The 23,537-nt window shown below is 46.4% G+C and overlaps 1 protein-coding gene across 2 annotated transcripts in view; it reads left to right on the top strand.

Moving 5' to 3' along the window:
• Positions 1-22,044, top strand: part of LOC135906667 (sodium-coupled neutral amino acid transporter 7-like) — a 71,116-nt gene extending 49,072 nt beyond the window's left edge. For both annotated transcript variants that reach the window (XM_065438201.2, XM_065438202.2), the window contains exons 5-10: positions 14,895-15,030; positions 15,888-15,980; positions 16,261-16,318; positions 18,551-18,813; positions 19,483-19,682; positions 21,651-22,044. In XM_065438201.2, coding sequence (XP_065294273.1) covers positions 14,895-15,030; positions 15,888-15,980; positions 16,261-16,318; positions 18,551-18,813; positions 19,483-19,682; positions 21,651-21,832 — 932 coding nt within the window. In that variant the 3' untranslated portion in view covers positions 21,833-22,044. The remainder of the gene's footprint in view (positions 1-14,894; positions 15,031-15,887; positions 15,981-16,260; positions 16,319-18,550; positions 18,814-19,482; positions 19,683-21,650) is intronic.
• The last annotated feature ends 1,493 nt before the right edge of the window (positions 22,045-23,537 follow it).

Raw genomic sequence — 23,537 nt, 5'->3', positions numbered from 1 at the left:
CAAACACCTTATATTGACTTTCGGCTCAAGTATTCTGCCCGAGTCTGTAGAGGCCGGGTACATCAAGCTCCGTATTAGGCCATATGTGCCAAATCCGCTTAGATGTTTCAAATGCCAACGCTTCGGCCACAGTTCGCAGAGCTGTCGAGGCCGTCAAACCTGTGCGAAGTGCAGTGCACACGAACATACTTCTGAAGCTTGCGTAAACACTCTCCATTGTGTAAACTGTGAAGGCGAGCACGCCGCATACTCGCGGTCGTGCCCGTCCTGGAAAAAAGAGAAAGACATAGTAACAATCAAAGTAAAGGAAAACATTTCATTCAAAGAGGCACGCAGGCGGGTAGCATACTTGCCAAAGAAAAGCTTTGCCGAAGTGGCGCGTCGGGGCAGCGTCACAACGGCCTCCGGCGGCTGTCCGGCCCACAGGCAGTGAGTCGGCAGCTACGCCATCTGCCCCCGCGGTGGTTGCAGCTAGCGCTGATCCGTCAACCCTGAATGAGGGATCATCGACCCCGAAGGTTGGCGCAGCTGAGGCTGCCCCGGCCTCCCCGACCCCTTCCTGCGCTGGCAACAGCCGGCGCAGCCAAATCCCACAGGGAGCCCCATCAACCTCCGGGCTGGTGGGCGCAGGGGTCTTGCCCCCCAAGGCGGGACCCTCTCTAGTTACTTCTCGCTCGCAAGAGCGCGTGTCCGGCGCCTCACATGAGGCAATGGACACAACACCTACCCCCACGGCGCTCCAAGCGCCTAAGGAGCGGCAAGGCTCCCTCGAACGCTCCAAAAAAGGCAGAACCCCGGTTACAGGGCCTCGCAAGAGCTCTGTAATCTAAGACATCACGTCCGTTTCCGTAAACACAGCACCAATTTACCTTAAACATGGATACACAAATCATTCAATGGAACATCAGAGGTCTCCTTAGAAACCTTGATGATTTGCAAGAACTCATCCACAAACATAATCCAAAAGTGCTGTGTTTACAGGAAACACACTTAAAATCTAAACACACAAACTTTCTCCGTACGTATGTTACGTTTCGCAAAGATCACGATGATGCCGTCGCATCATCGGGTGGTGTTGCGATTCTTACTCGTAGAAGTATTGCGTGTCAACCTTTAAAGCTACAAACGCCCCTTGAAGCAGTGGCGGTTCGAGTTGTCCTACTAAACAAACTCATCACCATTTGCTCCCTTTACATACCCCCGCATTACCAACTGAACAAACATGAATTTCACTCCTTGATCGATCAATTGCCAGAACCTTATGCTCTTCTTGGCGATTTCAATGCGCACAGCTCCCTGTGGGGCGACTCTCGTATAGATGCGCGAGGTCGCCTTGTTGAACAGTTCCTTTTTTCTTCTGGAGCGTGCCCTCTCAATAAGAAAGAACCCACATATTACTCTCTTGCAAACCGATCCTTTTCGTCGATAGATCTTAGTATAGTCTCCCCGTCTGTACTGCCTGAACTTGAATGGGAAGTTACCGACAACCCTTACGGTAGCGACCACTTCCCTATACTGCTAAGATCATGTAAAGAAAACGAATATCCACCATACGCACCTAGGTGGAAGATTGAGACAGCTGACTGGGAGAAATTTCGATCTCTAACTAGTATCACATGGGCTGACCTGTCTTCGTTAGGAATTGACGCTGCAGTCGAGCTTTTTACAGCATTCATAATAGATGTCGCATTTAAATGCATATCAGAAGTAAAAGGCTTGGCCTGCAAACGGCGTGTCCCATGGTGGAACGACGATTGTAGGATCGCTCGTAAAAAACAGAACAGGGCGTGGGGGTTGCTACGCGCTTCTCCCACTGCGGAGAATCTAGTCAACTTTAAAAAAGCAAAATCCGAAGGCAGGCGAACCCGCCGACAGGCCAGACGAGAAAGTTGGCAGAAGTTTCTATCGAGTATTAACTCGTTCAGAGATGAGGCGAAAGCCTGGAACAGGGTCAATAGGATAAGAGGGCGACAAGCACATGCACTCCCTTTGGTAAACACAGAAGGCGATACCCTACAAGATCAGGCAGACTCACTTGGGGAATATTTTGAGAGCGTGTCAAGTCCAACAAATTATACACAATCCTTTCTCAAATACAAACAAACAGAAGAACGTAAGCCATTAACAAGAAAAGGTCGAGAGAATGAGCCTTACAACCGTCCTTTTAGTATTGCTGAATTGAGAGCTGCCTTGAGCGCATGCAAGAGCTCCGCATCAGGACCGGATCGAATCATGTATGAAATGCTCAAAAATACGCAAGTTACACTACTCACACTTTTCAACACCATCTGGGATGCAGGGTACCTTCCAATCGCATGGAAGGAAGCCATTGTGGTCCCTGTTTTGAAACAAGGAAAAGACCCTTCCTCAGTGGCACGTTACCGCCCAATAGCCCTCACAAGTTGCATTTGTAAGGTGTTTGAAAAAATGATAAATCGGCGACTCATCTTTTTGCTTGAACAGAGCAAAATGCTTGATCCTTATCAGTGCGGCTTCCGAGAAGGGCGCTCCACAACTGACCATCTTGTACGTGTAGAAGCAAATATCCGGGACGCATTTGTACACAAGCAGTTTTTCTTATCCATATTCCTCGACATGGAGAATGCCTATGATACAACGTGGCGCTACGGCATCTTAAGAGACTTGTCAGAAATGGGCATTCATGACAATATGCTAAACATAATAAAAAACTACTTGTCCAAACGTACATTCCGGGTAAAAGTCGGCAATGTACTGTCACGTCCTTTCATACAAGAAACTGGTGTACCCCAGGGAGGCGTGCTTAGCTGCACGCTCTTTATCGTGAAGATGAACACGCTTCGTGCTTCATTACCGCCGACCATTTTCTATTCTGTCTATGTGGACGACATTCAAATAGCTTTTAAGTCCTGTAACCTCGCAGTGTGCGAGAGACAGGTACAGCGTTGCTTGAACAAAGTATCAAAATGGGCAGAGAAAAATGGATTTAAAATCAATCCTAACAAAAGTTCTGTTGTTCTTTTTACACGAAAGAGAGGCCTGATCCCGGATCCTTGCTTAGAACTGTGTGGACACCAAATACCTGTAAACAAGGAGCACAAATTCCTAGGTATTATACTTGACGATAGACTCACTTTCATACCACACATTAAATATCTGAAAGAAAAATGTCTAAAAACAATGAACCTAATGAAACTTCTATCTACGACTACGTGGGCTAGTGACAGAAAGTGTCTAATGAATATCTACAAGAGCCTAATTCGGTCACGATTGGATTATGGTGCCGTAGTGTACAACTCTGCCGCCCCGAGCGCACTAAGGATGCTGGATCCTGTCCACCATCTGGGCATCCGCTTAGCAACTGGCGCTTTCAGAACAAGCCCGATCGAAAGCTTATATGCCGAATCGAATGAGTGGCCGCTCCACTTGCAAAGATCATACATCAGCTTTACGTATTTTCTCAAAGTGCACTCTAATCCTGAACATCCATGTTTTAATACTGTCACTGATATAACGTGTGCTACAATTTTCCGAAACCGTCCGTCTATAAGACAGCCTTTCACGCTGAGTGTGAAGGAGCTTAGCGATGATATGCATGTCCCACTCCTGGAGCACCGCTTAATGCGCCCAACCAAGCTATTACCTCCTTGGGACTGGCAGGTCACAGAATGTGACGTATCCTTCCTAAAAGTTTCAAAGCATGCTCCAGAGGTAGAAATTCGAATGCATTTCCTAGAACTTCAGTACAAGCATTCATGCACAGAGTTCTACACAGACGCTTCCAAGTCACGTGCCGGAGTATCCTATGCAGCCGTCGGTCCCTCTTTTTCGGAATCCGATGTACTACATCCAGAAACAAGCATGTTTACAGCTGAGGCCTACGCTGTATGGTCGGCTGTAAAGCATATAAAGAAATCAAAACTCCAAAAGGCCGTTATATATACTGACTCCCTAAGTGTGGTGAAGGCCTTCATGTCGCCCTACAAACATAAAAATCCTGTGCTTACTGAGGTCTATTCCGACATGTGCAAAGCTTATCTAACCAGCAAATCATCATATGCTGGGTACCCGGCCACAGTGGAATTGAAGGTAACGTTTTGGCAGACCAGATGGCTACGTCAATTGCACTCCCTACTGTTAATAATACTGCTTTGGTGCCTCTCACAGATCTGAAACCTTACATACTAAAGAAACTGCGAAACCACTGGCAACGCATGTGGGACGCAGAAATAAATAAGCTGCACGTTATAAAACCACAGTTAGGTTCTTGGCCCTCCCCAACAAAATCTCGGCGAACAGATGACCTATTCTGTCGCCTCAGAATAGGACACACATTTGGCACCCATAATTATCTACTTACCGGAAGTGAACCCCCAATCTATGGTAGATGCGGCAAGAGGCTTACCGTCCTCCACGTGCTCCTGGAGTGTCGGGAAGCCGACACGGAGAGAAACATTTTCCGCTTGCTTACCAACACTACATCCCTCTACACCCGGCTATGTTTCTTGGTAAGGAACCGCTTTGTGACACCAAGGCAATCCTCAACTTTTTAAATGATGTTGTCCTACATGTATTAAGACCATTAAACTCGTAGCGCATCCTCTTTCCAGAGGATGCCGCTGTGATAAATTTTTTATGTAGCACATGCCTCTAGGCCCTTGTGTCTCAAGGGCTCTAACGAGGCAGTGTTGCTCTAGTGAATTTTAGAATCTTATATATTTTCTATTTTGCATCATTCGTTTACGATGGATTTTAATGTACATAGTATCCATCATTAGTCATCGCCATAATTTTATAGCACGCAGATTTTACGCACTTTACAGCGACTATTTTTGGGCCACTTTGCAGCCAAGTCACATCTTCCATAATATATCGTTAACACTACCACTTGTCATGGCGCTCTTTGGCCAAACCTGGCCCTTGCGCCATAAAACACTACACATCATCATCATCAGCTTTTATCGCTCACTACACCCGAGTGGCTCCCGGTCGCAGCTGGCCAAGTCACTCGAGCGCGATGTTGAACCGTGTACACATATCGTAGATCGATCCGGCGCATCAGGAAGTATTAGTACGATAAGCGTTGCCCTCTCGAGCAGCGCCAACGGTTTCGCAAGCTTGTCTTTGCACACTGTCCTCGTGACACACACCACGTGAGCGGTGAATGTCGTCGCTTGTTTTCCCAGAAGCAACGATAACGTTGGCCAAAGTGCTGATGCTGCAATCCCGTGCTATACTCATTCGAGGTGCGATCCTGAATGTATCTGCAACGGGCATGACTGTACTTACTTTCTCTATTCGCTTAATAATTGCTTAAGAAGTGTTTCCGAGCTTCGTGCCATGCCTGTCGAGTATCTACGTAGTATGTTCGCATTTCCACAGAGCGTACGCAACTTTCTCAATGACTTCAAACGATACCGGCAGGAATTGGGGTGGCGAACTGAAACTCTGCACAGATATAGTAGACAGTGTAGGCAGAATGAGGGCATTTTCGGACGGGCGCTATAATTATTATAACGAGCAGTAATGAATGTACTGAAATGACATACCGTATCTATTTGATTTTAATGTGCCCTCGTCTGCAACGCGTAATTTTTTCACGAGCCAGAATTGCAAAAGGAACAAAAGCAGTACCTTCAGTTATAACACGCACAAGGATTTTCATACTTCAGGAAATGAATCAATGCCCTCGATTTTCCGCTTGCCAATTATTTATGCTGAGAGAGAGAAAGTGCGATTTGTTTGTCCTGTACTGACCAGCTTAATCACAACCAACAGCTGAAAACGCCGCAAGACAAATAAATACATGAGCGAATAATTCCCCTCCAGACCGCACCTTGACTTCTGAATACAGCTTCTACCGACGTACGAACTAGCAGAAGTGCGTACGTGTTGAACATGTATGGTCGACCGAAACACAGGGGTGCGTCTTTTGACGAGATTTTCCCAAAGGCGCCGCAACTGGCAAAATCAGCTTTTCTTATAGCGGGGGATTTTAACGCGTATAGCTTCTTGTGTGGGTCATAGTAAGTAGGACATTAAGAGCAGAAAACTCGCTGCGGCCATCTCAGACGTAGCGCTAACGATTCTTACGGACCCGCAGCATCCGACAATGATTGGAAAGTGTCTCGAGAGATGCGTCCAGATATCGCGTTGATTAAAAGAGCGAGAAACCATGAATGACATCACACAGGCGACCTTGGGGAGTGACTACTGCATTCTCAAGATCGGCCTCGACTACAATAAGCATCGCAAGCCGAGAGCACAGCGCAGACTGACGGGCTGGTCGTGGTCGAAAGGCGGCAAACTCCACGCTTAACGCGCCCAATGAAAAGTAAGAGGGCGGAGTCATTGCTGGGAATCGGGGATCGTATTATGCGTACGCTTCAGACCTCAGAAGTCCCAGCTATCGACAACCACCTGCTACGCCTACGGGAAGCCAGAAGACGCCCCACACGGCAGTGGAAGAGGTGACTGTATAACGGCAAGCTCCAGATCAAGATCGCGGAAGTAACGTGGCATGCGGGAGAGTATGCATGAACCTTGACCAAGAACAATTGGTTGGCCAAATGCGACTCCATGAAAGTGTGTGTGTGAAGTGATTTTAGAAAAGGAAACGGAAGAGATGAGTGCAGCCTCGGCACCAATACGGCGTGGCGTCTTAGATGTTAGCTAGAACCTACCAAGTCGCGCGGGGAGCAGCAACGTAACAGTAAGAGAGCCCTGCATGGCTGCACGGGCACAGACAAGCGTTGTAGCCCTCACCAGAAAATATCTCTGTACAATAGAAGACAACGAGGCAGTACGGGAGTATGAAGATATGGATAATCCGGACCTGAATCATGGGTTTGAGAGAGAGAGAGAGAGAGAGAGAGAGAGAGAGAGAGAGAGAGAGGAAGGAAAGGCAGGGCGGTTAACCAGACTTGAGTCCAGTTTGCTACTCTACAAGTAGGAAGGGGGGGAGGGAAACAAAGAAATACAGGCGGCGCCTATGGCTATAACGTCGGGCGCACGGCGCCAGGGAACGACAAAGTGCTTCCCAATCTTAATCGGCAGGCGCTCAAAAAGCTACCCAGGGCGCCGAAGACGGCTGATGTCAGCTTCATTCCCCAGACTAGAAACGAGGTGAACATCGATAACCTGAGACCAATGTCGCATACGTCTTGTGCAGGGAAGCTCATTGAGAAAGCGGTGCAACTGCGCCATTCGCATATCTAGAAGACGTATATATCGGCGTATCCAGGGTTTCGGGCACGCTTCTTAACCCAAGACGTGTTACTGCAGTTGAAGATGGAGGTGATCGATCCCTCGTGCAAGCACAACAGTAGATCCATACTGGCGAGATCCTAAGGGGGCTTTCCACAACCTGAAACACTCCAAGATTCTGGAAAATCTACCGGGTATTTGTTGCGGAAAGCGTACCTTTAATTACATCGACTTCCTGCAACACAGGCCAGCTCACATCAATATTTGACACGAGGTCCGACCCGATAGCCATAGGTACCAGGAGTACGCCTCAGGGAGCGGTCTTTTCTCCACTGCTTTTCGACGTTGCCCTCATGCACTAGCCGGAGAAACTTACAGCCGTAGGGGGGATTCGTCACGCCCTTTACGCGGACGATATAACCATATATACAACAGAGGGCAGCTTTGGACAGATGGAGTGAGCCCTTAGGAAGCTGCCACCACAGTTCAAAAGTACGCAGCAGAATGCGGACTGTGCTGTTTCCCGGACAAGTCGGAGCCCCTCGTCTTGCGCAGGAAGGGGGATACTGCATGGTTAGAAACCTGTCCACGACTCGCTTATTCCCGAGGTGGAGACATACGGGTTTTGGGGTTGCTTATTAACAAGGGCGGGGCGCAGCCACGGTCACTCCGAATGGCATCTGAGGAAATCATCCAAGATGATCCAATCGATCATCCAATCATCCAACAATCAAGATACATGATTTCCATGGCTTCGGCCGCTAAACAAGCGTTGAGCTACTTTTCGAGGGAGGCAACCCTACCTGCTCACTTCAAGGTGCGATATGCGGCATTCGGTGCGCCATAATGTGCACTGCAGTGTTGCAAGTGTTCAAAGCTTGGCCAGGTTAACGTTGTCTGCACGGGGCAGACGACGTACCCCCGCTGTGCAGGCAGCCATGGCCAATCTTTATGTACAGTCGAGGCAATGAAATGCTTGAATTGCGATGTCCCGCACGAAAAATTGTTCGAAGGTAAAATAAAGGTCACAATACTGCAACACATGAGCAAGTGCAGTTTGACACACAAATAGGCGGCAGCGTCAGTGCGCAAGCGGAGGAAGCGGTCGCATCCTCTCGATAAGAAAAATGAAGATGCAAACCCTTGAGGCCTCCTGGCTCGAGCTACCCGACTCCCGCAACAGGCGGATAAATGACGTGGGGTGAACATCCAGAGGCGGTAATAAATACGATGGTAATAGAGACGATGCTGCGACAAATAATTGACGCCTTTCGGTAGCCGCTATCTCGCTCGAATACACCTGTGGCGAGAACGGCTGCGCAAATCATGCTTGCTCTAAATGGTCTCTTGGCTATACGCTCCTGCAGCCTGGACCTTCCCCAGCTTGGAGTAGCAAGCTAGCCGCATCACTCAGCCCGATCTATCCACCTTTCTGCCATTAAAGTTCTCTCTCTCTCCGCCATGTAGCGTCTTCAGCCAATCAGAGAAGGCAGTCAGGCATGAGAAAATTGCAAATTCGATTATATGGCGCAATTTGCGTGCCCTGAATTGCATCCCACAGCGACGTGTAGATTGAATTGTGCGATTTTTAATACCAATGACCGCAGCTTTTCACTATTGCACTTTTGGTTTAGTACTCAAATATAGCACGCTTGCTTTATTTGAGTTTTATCCGGAAAGAAAACGCGCTCGTTAAGATCGAGTAATTTTATGGCAATCGCTTTGCGAACGGCCTCTTACAGCACAGAAGTGTGTTATTTGAAGCGATCGATGACCACAGGAATCGAAACGTCCAGCGGTGACTTTTCACACTCCTAGTTAACTCTCTCGACGTTTTCATGTGGGTCTTGAACTAACGAATAAGTAAATTGCGCAAAAAAAGACGCAGGTTCACGGCGCAACGTAAAGCACGCACGGGCGCCAACTTGCAGTCTGTATGCTATACAAGGCAGCAAGTGTGTACCCTGCAGCCAGTGCAAACATAACTGGGGGCGGACTTCTGACAGGCATTGTTCGCAACAGAAGCATAACTATCTTATCAGAGAGCCGCGAGGCCGACCGGTGAGTTTGCTCAAGAAAGGAAAGTTATCTGTACATGGTTTCGTTCGATTGGATGGCTTGAGCAGGTTTTCTAACCAACGATAATATTGATATGGCACAGCCGCAGATAAGGGCCTACTCATCGTGGCTGCAGTGAAGACTAGAAAGGCGAGGTGGTGCCGACTGCTAGTCGATCGCCAACTTTGTCGCGTTTGGACTTAGCGTAAATACCGTTAAAATAGCCTAGGGTGTCCTTGAGTTACACGAAACGTGATCTTAAGATGAGCCAGACGTTAAACAAAAGAAAAACGATAAATGTAATTGAAACTAAGTAGGGCTGTGTAAAAGCAGTCAGTAGTAAAACGGTATGACGAAATCTGTAAACGAGTACGATGTTTTCACTAGGTGGCACAGTAGTGTTAAAACATGTCTAAACTCGAAAAAAGCTATGAAAATGCAGGAATTACTGTATAAATACAGAAACTTAAAAGGGAAGGTAAAATACACAAAAAATATTAAAATGATTAACTGCAAGAGGGCCGTAACTAGTTGATATGGCAAAATGAAGCAGTGCTGATTAAAATGTCAAACGAAATCTCTAAACCGCCTGGGGGGGGGGGGGGGGGCAGTAAAGACAACTGAAATTTACATAGTCACTGCGCAGTTAAGTGTAAGCAAATTGAATAAATGAAACAAAGATGGAAAATGTGCAGTGATCACTTCTATGGAAGTTAAGAGGATTGTCATATGTATACGCGGATCGACCGTTACTGAAGCTCATGACTCAGTTCATCTTGAGTTATCCTAGTAATTAAAAATTTATCTTGTGTTCTGCTGTAGGTGTAAGCATAAAAAGCTTTCTTGTTAACGAACCCCTAGGTGGTCGAAATTAATCAGGAACCGTTCATTAAGGCGTCTCCCATAGTCTGCTTATAGTCGACTGTGCAGCTACCGGACGTCAAGCCCTGTAAACAGAACGCAACGCTTCCTTGCTGTGACACGGAGGTTAGTTTTGCGAGCGTTGGACAGCACGTCGCAAGTATGTGTACGTCGCAAGCAATTATATGTATATATCTAAAAAGTCAGCAGACAATGAAACCAAGGAAAGCACCGGGGAAGTTAGCTGTGCTTGACTGTTAACTGTGCCGGTAAAACGGGGAACACATGTCTTGCGTCAGTATGCTCCAGCTATACGGAACTCTTACTATAAAATACTTGCGACGTAGCACACCAGTGCTGTCAAACGCTGCCAAAACTAATATGCAGGTGTAGGCAATGAGTCATTTGACTTGAACTGCAGACTGGACTGCAGATCGCTAAACCCACTGATCATTGTCTTTCGTCGCTCTGTGTCTCATGCTTTGGGGCGCTTTGCATCGGAGAACTAATTCTTCCTGATTCCGGTACCTACTATTATCAAATAATGGCACCCTGTGCGAATTTGTCAGACATGCGAATTCTCGATTGAATTGTCACTCGGCCTCTCAGAGCCGCCACGGTCGACGAGGTCTGTTCCGAAACTAGATCACGCTCAAGTGTGTAGCTAAATCTGAGCCTTTTTTTTCCATGTTGAGCAATTTTCTCGCCGCTGGATATTTGTTTCAATAGGGATATTTTGATCCTCCTCCTTATGTGCTTGAATACGTGTTTCACTTAACCAAAAACTTTGCCCCGCCTACGTTGTGCTATATCTACTGTAAAAAAGAAAAATTCTCACTAAATGACTGGAACTATCTTGGAAGCGCCAATTCCAAGCATTTCACCGTCAAAATGACGGCAGGCCGTCATTTTGTAAGGCGTACTTACCGCAACGTACCGCACACGGCAGCCAATCGAATCGCGTTTTCACGAGCAATTTTTTCTTAATGTAGTATTCGTGTCTTCTTTCTTCTCTCCATGTTCACGGTCATAAAAACGACTTGTCGAAATGATGCCAATGGTTTATAAAAGAACGAAGACATGGCCGTTAAAGTGACCGCTGCTTTCTACAGTGCATGCATTAAAGAACGTAATTGGGTGACAGCTCTGTGGGTATTGCCTCGATTGTTCTTGTCCGAATCTCGGCACTGTTACCTGGTTTCGATTCCTGCTGTTATCGAGAATCATGGCTCCTATTTTGATCTTTAGTTTAGCGAACAGTGAAGCTTTTAGCTTACAATTTATTACATATTATTTTCGTTTGCTTCTCCAAGGAAGGAAGGAAAAAGTGGAGAAGGAAGGCAGGGAGGTTAACCAGTTTAGCCTAACCGGTTTGCTACCCTACACATGGGAGCGGGATGGGGGGGATGAAAGATGGGAGGAGAGAGAGCACATAACACAGCAAACACATCGTCAGTTACAGTCCGTCACTCTTGCGCGGTACGCCACATCACTGTCACAGCCGCTTGTCCAAGCCCGTATCCTTCATAAACCGAAGTAGTCCCTTCGTCGCCTTCAGCTGCGATGTCTTCTGTCGGCGATATGTGAAAATGGTTGCATCTGACGATGGTCTATTGTCCAGGTGCGCTAGAACGGACGCCATGGACTGTCTCTGAACATTATATTCAGGACAGTCGCACAGAATGTGTTCCAGCGTCTACTCGCAAAGACAGGCATTGCAGAGAGCATTGTCGGCCATTCCAATGCGAAACGAGTAGGATTTCGTGAAGGCCACCCCTAGCCATAAGCGATAAAGCAGGGTGGCCTCTCTTCGGCGGAGTCCAGTTGGCATACAGAGATGCATCAATGAGGGCAGGTCGTGTTGTTGTTGCTTCTCCAAAAGGGAACTTCTCGGCTACTATACATGAGAGAAGGGCCACTGCAACTCGGTCTGGGCGTCAGCAGCTCGTCTCATGTGAGCAGCTCGCCTGCGACTGGTACTATACTAATTAATGCTGATCGACCGAATTAATGACAATGCATACTGTTGGAAATACTTTTCTTCGTTGTGGATCGCTTCGGCGGGATAGACCACAATAAGTGAAATTTAGCCGTCAATAGGAATGAAGGAATCCAGGAAAACAGCGTGCCACAGGGCGGCGTACTTAGCACAACTCTTCATAGGGAAAATGAACTCTATCAACAGTCATTTCCACCTCTGTTATGCACTCCATATACGTCGATGATCTGCAAATAGCGTGCCGCGCCTCAAACTTGCCAACATGTGAAAGGCAGCTCCAGATAACAATAAATAAGCTAATGGAGTGGGCTGAGAAAAATGGCTTCTGCTTCTCGACTCAGAAAACTGTTAGTGCTATTTTCACAAAAACGAGGGTTGTACTTAGACCCGGATTTAAAATTGAATGATGTTGCGCTGCCGGTAAAACAAGAATATAAATTCTTGGGAGTAATATTTGACAAAAAACTAAACTTCCTAGCCCACATTAAAGCACTAAAGATTAAGGCAAATAAAGCATTGAATATCCTCAAGGTTTTATCTCATAAGCACTGGGGTTCCGACCGAGCGTGTCTTTTACGTACTTACCGGTCTCTTGTGCGTAGCCTTTTAGACTACGGCTCCGTGGTTTACGGCTCAGCCAGACAGTCCTACATCCAAGGACTTGATCCAGTACACAACCTTGGACTGCAACTGGCCAGTGGTGCCTACAGTACGTCACCTATTCAAAGTTTATACGATGAGTATAATAAACCCTCATTACAGCAGCGCAGAGCATTGCTGACTTTCTCTCAAGTACTCAGAGTTCAGCCATCAACGCAACACGTTTGCTACAACATTCTCACACAATGCAACTCACGGCTACACTATACAAATAAACCGAACATGATTAAGCCGCTTGTCCTGCGATATGAGGAATATGTTCGAGATTACAACATTCCTCGCGAAGTGCTCCAGGTTGCCAGAAAGCCAAAGCGTTTGCCCCCGTGGTACGATTTTCAACCGTTAGATGACTGGACATTAACACATTTATAGAAGGAAGACACCCCCGCGCGAACACATTATACAAGAATTCCGTGCTCTTCAGGAAAAATATCAACATCACGCGGAATTCTACCCTGATGGCTCTAAAACGAAAGAACACGTGGGTGTGGAGGTCGTAACGGCAAATTTGGAAAGAAGTATTCGGTTGCCACAACACGCCTGCTTTCACGGCCGAAGTTTTCGCTATATGGGTTGTTAAAGATTATCGCTTATAAACACAAAAATGCAGTCATATACACAGATTCTTTAAGCACACTGAAGGCTCTACATCTGAAATCTGAGTGTGATTCCCTGATAGGAGACATTTTAAACATGGTGGCGCTTAGCAAATACGGGAGGTCAATTCGTTTTTGCTGTGCGCCAAGCCATGTTGGGATACCAGGTAACGAAGCAGCTGATAGATGTGCATCGATGGCAGCGTACAAAGGGTTAACAAACACAACACTTCCATACAAAGATAGCATCCGTGCGATTAGAAAAGCCTTAACGTCAAAATGGCAACGCGAATGGGACCATTGTGCCGACAACAAGCTACATCTCACTAAACCCATAGTTGGCGAAGGGAAGTCATGTTATCAGGAGCGGTTCTTCGAAGTAGTTTTGTGCCGACTACGCATTGGGCACACACACCTCACACACAATTACTTACGAAAGAAGACACACCAACATGCGAGAAATGTCAGCAGCTACTGGCAGTTATGCACATATTACATGTACGCAGATTGAAACACACAGACGAACACTTTTGCACAAATTATATCAACTACACATACCTTTGCATCCTGCTCTAATTTTAGGTGATCCGCTAGTCCCAGCATGTGACGTCCGTAAATTTCTAGACGACACTGGATTTTTACATAAAATATAGATAATTAACACAGCCTTTTTCTTGATGTAGTAGTTCTGCGGAAACCCGCAAGGTGGAGAGAAGTAAATAAAGGGAAAATCAGACATTTAGCAATTGCTACAAAGGAAACCCATACGGGTTCCTCGAAAGAACAGCCTCCAGGTAACGCCTCCAGGTAATAAAGGGAAAGTCTTTCCCTTTATTTATTGATTTATTAATTTTCCCTTTATTCTTTCCTTCTCTCCACCTTGCGGGTTTCCGCAGAACTACATCAAACTCTTGCCTTTGCTTCGTGTTGTCGACAAATTCGACTTCGCCCTGCCATCTGCTAGCCGCCTGCTTAGCTCAGATGGTAGAGCGGCTGCCCTGGAAAAGCGGTGGTCCCGGGTTCGAGTCCCGGACCAGGACGAATTTTTCTTCAACTGCGAGGTTTTTCTTTCGAGGAACCCGTATGGGTTTCCTTTGTAGAAATTGCTACGAACGGGTGGATGTCTGATTTTTTCCCTCTAGCCTTTTCCTTCATAAACTGGATTTCAAAACACCTCGTGTTTGGCGCAGCATAGCCTTAGCCGCTTTTGCGCCATTAAACCCCATTTAACTAATAGGAATGAAGGAGTTAACAGTCGGTGAGACATTCGAAACCCAGCTCGACCTATTGGTTCGCCATAAGTGCGAAGTAAAACAATTTCTTTCGCACACAGGTTAGAATTGTATTCGTACGCAGGAAACGATGCCGAGTTGGACCATCACCTCAGTGAACACCGCGGAGATGTACAGTAAGCTGCAGCGTAGCGCGCGGCAGCCTCACAGCTGCGCCCCACGTATGGGAGTACACGTTGCCTGCATATGAGAACGTGCCTCGTGATATAGCCCATTCTTGAAAAGATTGCCACGTTCTTGCAGTGTTCGCCTCGCTGTTCGGGCCCGTCTTCTGTCACGAGTGGTACCTGAACCGCCAGTTCACCACATTTGCCACGGCTGTGCTGCTCATCATGCCACTGTGCTACTTCCAGCGTCTGGACTTCCTCAAATACACCAGGTTTGTGGACGCTGAGTATAGGCGCTGCCCAACAACATGACACTTGTAGGGAATTTTCTGCGAAAGTCAATCGATGACAATTGTCAACGAAATCAAATAGCCCGATTGCTTCTAAAACGCTATTCGCTTTGTTAAAGGGACGCTTGACATGATGGCTTATATTTAAAGTTTCAGCGAGGAGGCTTAGGTAGCGTTTGTTGTTCTATTGCACAATTCCGTAGAGAACACGCAGATATGTCGCGGTGGCGTAGGTAGACAGCGCGTGCGTTTCTAAGGGCTTTAATAGCCTTCATTTGGCAACGAATGCGCCCCACAACTCGGTTGCACGAGAGCACGCGCTCTTTGCATCGGCGATAAAAGTCCCACCACCGACAAACCGCGCAAAAGTTATTCGCTTTAACAATTAAGGACTGGCGCATCCTGGGATTTCGCATGGGTCAGTCTTGCTGTGGGTGTAGGCTTGGTAACCACGACATAACGCAAAAAGAAAGTGACGTCAGATTTTGGTTCTATTTATTTGACCGTAAATTATGCAGCAGTAAACATTGTTGCGTATGGGTGTCATGCCGCGCCTTAACAGCATTCGGAAAACATGAACGATCTAGTCTGTGAAGTGAAGAGCCTCCCAAATCTCTGGTCTTTTCGATAAGGAACGTCATTTGTGCGGCACGTGTCGGTATGACCCCCGCCGCTGAACTGTGCGTCTTAACGCATAGCGCATTTGTTGTTGCTTCCTGTCGGGAGGCAGACATATTTTATTGTTGAAAATTTTCTACACGTGTTGGATTGATCAAATCCGTTACCATGAGATCTGATAATGCTTTCCCTCTCTTTCTTTTTCGCTCTGACTTCTCTAGCTCGCTCGGAATCTTCGTTATGCTGTACCCAGTTTTCCTGACGATATTTATTTATTCCACGGAAGAGCTGGAGCAAGTCACCATGAAGACAAAGTAAGTTTTGAGTGGTAGTTCACTAAGAGTGGGTATGTTGCAAAAAGAAAAAAGCGCCATGCAGGAGAGGTTTCTTGCTCTTTCTGTGCATGTTCACCTACATGAGGGTGCACGTTGAAGACGGGCGACCAAGTTGCTAATGTGAATGTTCGAATGGAGCTCAAGAAATTAACTTTGCTTATATCCCCGAGCTATGCGTTTTTCATAGCGGCCTGTGCAGTGTTGTGAGCGAATGGTTGCAGTGACCGTGTGCAATGCATTGTTTCCCTTACCGCCACAGACCGGACAACCTTACCGACCTCGTTGTGACCCTGCCGGTGATCTGCTTTGCCTACCAGGTAGGTGTCGCGCGGCTGCGCTGTGTATCCGACGTTAACTTTCACCCTTAATGAAGGAAATAACTCGTTTTACCCATACGCTTCATTCTGTACATGTTGATCGAATTATTTGCCAGTGCCGCACGCAAGGGGACCTATATATCTGGCATGAGTCAATTGGCTCGAAGCGATTTTATAGTACAGATGTGCGACTTGCAAAATAACTGGCAGCAACTGCGTCCAACCGCTCCACGACCATTTCTGAGCGTATTTCGTAAGAACAAGGGGCCGAATCGTTAATGAACCATTTTTAAGAATATCTTAAAATCCTGCTATAAATACCGTTCAAGTGCAGATATCAACATGTAGCTTCATATAGGGCTTCATATAACGCCGATGCGAATGCGTAAACAGAAATAATAAAACAAATACTATGTTATATGAGCTTAACCTCGTGTACATTGACAAAAAACAGAACACATACACAGGAAAGTTGTATTTAGGGCACGTTTTCATGTGTGAGTGAGAGCTCGTCTCGATATATTTATAAAAGCGGTTTATACCTAGTTTTTTTACGAGCACAGAAAATCTCCTTGTTGCAATAAGGGGTTGTTTTCACTAACGTTAGTTATCGCTTATTTATTGCTCTGTTCGCCCTTTCTTTCCCGCGTGCCATTACATCCTGCTGAACACCCATGTTGCACCACTTAAGTGTCATCATAAGCGAAATAATGCAAGTTGTCTTTAGTGTTTTTGATCTAGTATCTGAGAACAGTTCTGTCCATAATTTTTGAGAAAAAGGAAGTTTTCTTGTTTCGTGTTATCGGCGTTTAAGTAGTCACCTTTAGAAAAGAAAAAAAATTCTAAAGTGTCCTTTAGAAAAATTTAAGGCAATTTCTAAAGGTACGTGTCTGGCTAAAAACAATATTCAGCAAATTTGTTTAACGTATTGAGGTCTTGTAACCAAAAACAAATATATTGATATACTTTTTTTTCTTTGGAGATAATGTTTAAATATAGAAACGCTTAAGAATAGCTGCCTATTAATAACTTTTTAAATTTGCTTCTTTCTCCCGCGGAGGTCTCAAACCACCCTAGCTACCTCTTCCGTATGACTAAGTTTTACAGAAAAATGCACTCATGTTGTTTGCTGTTTTAAATCGCTTCGTGTATGCAAAAACGCATGGTGCATGAAAACGGGCCCCGCATTGCGGACACCTTTGGTACTTTTTCTCCTAAAATATGGCTTTACTGAAGAAACAAGTGTAACTTTGGTGTTCTTGAATGATGCGAGTATAATAAAAGAAAGCAGTGAAATCTAATGATTTCGGCCGCATTTGTATCTCTCGTGAAATAACCCGAGTGCCATACCTGAATCAAAGCAGTACGTAGGAAGTAAATGTCTAACGGGACATGTTAATTTAGTTTATTTCTACGTAAATTCACGCGATTGTCTAACAGCTATGGCTTCTGCTTTCACCTGCATTAATTTTCGTATAGGTTCTAAAATTTAGTTTTTCCAGTGCTTCGTAAATGCAATGGTGCTTTTATACATTCAGCATTTTAGTTTAGCGGTCCTTCAGCGGTAATTGTCTTACCACATCGGGTATAATCTTTCTTCATTTATCGCTCCTACGAACTTCGTGTTCGATGACCTTCGAGACGGGTGGCTGTAGCGCTATTTTTAGCGGCGTCGCCTTTTTCGATCCCGAATATTGTTTTCAGGAAACATTTAGGTTCTTGCCAGTGAGCCACCACCCATATTTGTTCAATGTGAAGGTAGTTTTTGAAATGACTCCTAATAGTCTCACTTATTCTAGGCGTCCATTTTGACGACGGTGGTCTAGCTGGTCTAGCTATAGGTCAACATTGATCCAACTTGAATGCTAATAGGGCTAACAATCTTTTCTATAGTCCACCTGATATACTGTCGTACAGCGGCAAAGAAAGAACTGGTGAATGTGCGCTGTCCAAAAACTTGTTATTCGGTACGTTATTAGGTACACCTACATCACTTTAAATTTTGATTTATTTTTTGTTAACATTTGGAGCACGAGCGTATAAGAGCCTCGGCGCTTGTGTTCACGTACTGGGCGTGGGTCGTTTGCTTGCGTCTTTTTTATGTCTGCGCATGCAATTTCTTTCGCTTTTATTTCTTATTCTACAGATCTGCGCAATTGCCAGCGACCTTTTATTTTCTTCCGTTGTCGCGTTCTTCTACTCCCGTATAGTAAACGCACCCTGCCTTCGCAGGCGCACGAGGTGGTGGTGCCCATCTACGCGAACCTGCGGGACCGGCGACTGGCGAATCTGGCCAAGGCCACGGTCCTGACCACCACCTTCCTGTTCGTTATTTACACGCTCATGGGCACTTTCGGGTACTTGGCCTACGGCTCTACGGTCAAGCCGGACATTATGCAGATGTTCGACGCCTCCAACCCTTGGGTCCTGTTCGGCATCGGCGCCCTCATTGTCAAGATGGTCACCACGTACCCGCTGATCACCTTCTGCGGTCGGTGGGTGCAGCACAGTTCTGGCTTAATTCTCCGCTTGCCCGTCGCCGCCCGCTTTCGTCAAAGTTTTCGTGGAAGAATTGAAACTCCGTATACTTGAGCAAACTGTCGCGCATGCGGGCAGGGCACGATTTAGCGCAGCTTTTCTGATATTCGCGCGGTCTCATTTCTCGAATGCTTAAAATGAGGCCCAGTCAAGGCGGCAATCGCGGCTTTTAACCCACCTGATCATTCAGCCCATATAGGGTCAATAAAGTCGATCGATTGATCGATCGATCGATCGATTGATCGATTGATTGATTGATTGATTTTATGTAGTTGATGGCAATGTGTCGTAGTATAGAAGAGGCTTCTTCAGGCAGCATTTGTTTGTTTACTGAAGACATCCATGAAATCTATCTTACAATGTTGATATATACATGAGCTGCCAGGACCAAAGACAGAACAATCGCTTGTAATTTCAACTTGCATTCAATGGTGACTGATATGATAGGTTGTAACCAATTTGATAATACGAATTTGCGTCACTTAAATGGCGTAAGTTTTTCGGATATGTGAAATATTCAGCGCAGCTAGAATCGTGACGCACTCGTAGACCTCCCGATATGAACGTGCAGTTGGCTATTTCCGTAACAGGAGATAACATGATCTTGCGTGCTTGCGTTTCTGCAGGGGAGCCTTCGACGGCCTGTACGCAGAGCTCACGAAGGTTTCTGCGAAGGAATTCATCGAAGGGGAGCCGCGGAGGCGCTTCTTCATCACCACCGGCTGGTTCTTGACTACCGTTGCTCTCGCCACTTTCACGTCCAACGTCGGCATTGTGATCGAGCTGCTGGGCTGCTTGGCAGCTGCCAACGTATTTATTTTTCCAGGTAAGCTCGTTACTCGCGCGCCACATGGTCTGCAAGTGCAAAGTCTCCCGATGAGCCAGAAGTCATACTCACTCGTGCTCGGAAACCACGTTTGGGAAGTCGTGTGATGTTAGCGGTCGGCTCACGGATCTAGAGTATGCACGATCCCTTCTTTTCGTCCAAGATGTTTTATTTTGTTCCTTCGGCCTAGTTTGTCACTGGTTCTCACCCGCTGCGGTGTCCCAGTGGCGTTGCGCTGCTGATTGATTTGATTGATTTGATTGATTTGATTGATTTGATTGATTGACTTGATTGACTTGATTGATTGATTGATTGATTGATTGATTGATTGATTGATTGATTGATTGATTGATTGATTGATTGATTGGTCGCGGGTTCGATTCTGGCCGCTGCCGATTTTCGGTGGGGGTTAAATTTAAAAAAAAATGCGCTCGTGAAAATTAATTATGCATCTAACAAAGGCTCCCACGAGCTTATCTTTACCCTAATTGAAACATTTCTGCGATTTAACCTAGTGCGGAACAATGGGAGGGTCTGCTCACCAGTAGCGAGCTCGCAGCCCAACAGGCAATTGTGCAGCGTGCGTGCGAGGCAGCAAGACTCGGCGGTGCCCTGGAATAGGGGCGCCGACCCTGTGAAGCGGCCAGGACTCAAGATATGAAGACACCGGCCCACAGCCAATTTCTCTGAGATATAAAAGCAGTAACGTTTTTCAATTCCATTCTGCGATTCTAGTTGTACTTGTGCCTATACTCTTCGAATCGTGTACTGGTTTCCTTCTTGGTTGTTTTGTTTGTTTTCCTGCGTGTAACTGTCGGAACACTTTCCTTCATCGTTCAAGTGCAGGATACAAGTCTGTCAACATTGTAGCTTTTTTTTTCGTTTAGAGAATTGTATAGCATGTCCATAATACAGTTAATTTGATTTCCCCTGTTAGGGGACATTGTTTTTCTTTCTTTTGTTTTTCATTCTCCTCCAGGTATTGCGATGGGTGCTCACGCGTATCTAAACCGAAGCCACCCAGCCTCGCACACAGGCCAAGAGCTTAGCGGTTCTCGATTGAATCCGGGCACTTCGCAAGCCGCTCCCGTCTGTGTTCGAATGCATGCTTTGGAACCCCTCGAGTCGTCGCGGTATAGCGCGCACGCACTGCAGGCAGGCGCAGTAGCGATCTCCGACAGGTACCTTATGACGCTTTCGCGGTTGAATTTTGACATGCGTGATTTCGAATATGTAACTGCAGCCCCGAGGAACCGGCTTCCGAATGATGCTTGCCAGATGAGTGTAAAATACGCCACAGGCCGGCTTGAGTTCCGAGCTTTCGGTCGCCTCATGTGCCGTTCGCTTTATGTGAGCTTAAGTCCACGCTCGTTGCATTGTCCAAGCTCGTTGCATTGTCCCATAATCGACCCGTGGACGCTGTGATGGGTCTACAGCGCGTTGCGCCAGTGTGGCGGTGACATCGTGCGTGCTACTGGGATCAGAGAGTAGCTTTAGCATAGGTGTGACGTATTATCTCAGACCAGGGTACCGCAGTGCACTGAAGAACAGCAGCGCTGGTGATGGCATTCAATGACGCGGCGATAAAGCGCAACGAGCTAGAAGTGTTCTGTTGCACTACTCTTTAAAAGAGATCAAGCATGCCTTGACGTTTACGTCGCTCGAAACGCCTGTGCTGATGCTTGCATGCACGCCTTCTCGTGTTCCAATGTCATTACGATTATACATCTACGCTAGTACGTCCCACGTGCGTTCAATTGATAAGCGATTTGTCGTAACGTTACCGCCTTGCGGCCACCTGCCAACATCGCACATTGTTGATCGGCGCACGCGCATTCACCGGTCAGGAGCAGCGTGTATTAGCTGGCAGGTGGCAGGAGCGGTTACGGCAATGCTAAAACAGCTCGTATTCAGCACACTGCAAACACGTGCTGTTCTTCTGAGCTGACGTGTAGCGGCTGCTTGCAGGTCTGTGCCTCCTGGGCGTGTTCCACCAGCAGGAGAAATTCGCCTTGAAGCGGCCCGTGGCGGTGTTCACCATCGGCGCCGTCATGGTGGTCATTGGCAGCTTCGTCTTCGGCGTAGTCCTGGTCAATACGATAATGCAGGACATCACCAAGGACAGCTCGCATCACTTGCTTTGCACGTGACTGCGTCGGCCCCCCTTCTCGGTGCTTGTGTACATTTTGTATAGAAGTGTGATGAGTGTGCCATCTTTTATGCTGTCTTACGCTTTAAAGATCTGTAACTTAAGTGTCGCATGAACATCGATTTTACTGCTTGATCTTGATTGGCATTGTTTTCTGATCGAGTGCGTGTGTTCTCGTGAGAAATAAATGCGATCTGAGTTTGTTTACACTGATGATTGCTCGATACCTTGCTGCTTTACCGTGGTTACCCTTTGTGCCCCAAGTTGACTGCTGAGTGTCACCCGTTCGCATTGGGTGCGTAATGCTTACGATTCTTCGGCGTTGTCAGCGCACTAAGCTATACAGCTTAGTCCGCTAACAGCACCGAAGAATCGGGCAGGCGCAATTGAACATTACGGATTCGGGGGTCATGGCGAGTCTTCCTAATTGAAATAAACGGGGCATGTCAGTTACGTGCGAACTAGCAGGTTAACGCGCTGTCTTGTTTTCAACGGTCAATCAGAATTTCGTTGGCTAATCTTCTCGCGAGAAACTGATTTCACTATCATTAGCATATGAAAGGCGAGCCGAGTATTTGAAGGTTAACAGCAAAGTAGAGATCGAAGCTTGAAAGACAATTCAAATAGTGCGGCCGGTTTGCACGGTCGCGTGGCATATTATGCTAACTCAAGCCTGTCATTTCTTGGCACCCACTCAGCCAAGAACTCGTGTGCACGCTTGAACTCTCCCGCTCGCGTTCGTCGGCCATGACGCAAGCCTTTCTAAGCCGGCTTACTGTCACGTCTACGGAGCTTAATTTCTGTCGTACGGGAAGTCCGTGCAACTATAGCCGTTTTTATTTAGGCTGTCCTTTCACAGTTGCAGCGCTCACTGATTTAGAAAGTGATTGAAGTAGGGATGACACTTGGTAAGTATGGAGGTCGGAAAACGTGTTTTTAATTTGCTACTAGAGTTGGTCTCGACACGTCGGACCCAGTGTAATCGACATCGTGACGTCATGACACAGCGAAATTTCCTGACGTCGTGAAGCAATAAACCTAGGTATGCTGACGTGTTGATCATGAAAATAAGTCATGAAATAATATCATGAAATAAGCCCATAATGCGAAGCGTTATAACTTGTAGGAGTTTGTCAGGATTAAAACGCTGCTATAAAGCCGCATGAAAGTTACGACTAAGTGCCGTAAATACGCCTGCTCTTAGCAAGGCGCACCCTCTCCACATTTCTCAGTTGTCGAAATTCGTACGGCCTACTGAAATATTCCAAAAAATGCTACCCATTGAGTTACGCCAGTGTACAGCGGTGAAGTTCGACAGATGGCCGCAGGGGTCCAAACTTATTTGGTATGATCTGGTTGTCCGGATTTATTAGAAATGTTAAGGATATCTAGTCTAAATAACCAGTTAGCCCTATAATCGTATATCCTGAAAATTTGGTGTCGCTAACAGTTTGTACGAACATTCTGTTCTATCGCATGTATCCAGGTACCATATGCAAATAGCAATAGTTCATAGTACAAAATAAGTTCATTTAACGGCTCAAAAAATGTGGCATTGACTTTATATCATGCTGTATGTGAACCTTGATACCGGGAAAGGGCAACCAAATTTATTTTTCAGACTTATGCAGCTTTAAGAGTCCAATAACTGAGATAAAAATCTGCGGAATTTTCAAACTGGTTCGAAGGTAATTAGTTAAAATAGC

This window comes from Dermacentor albipictus, chromosome 1, assembly GCF_038994185.2.
Source record: "Dermacentor albipictus isolate Rhodes 1998 colony chromosome 1, USDA_Dalb.pri_finalv2, whole genome shotgun sequence".
NCBI classification, from domain to species: Eukaryota; Metazoa; Arthropoda; class Arachnida; order Ixodida; family Ixodidae; genus Dermacentor; species Dermacentor albipictus.
The sequence above is the reverse complement of the archived record's forward strand: the minus strand, read 5'-3'. Positions and strand labels throughout refer to the sequence as shown.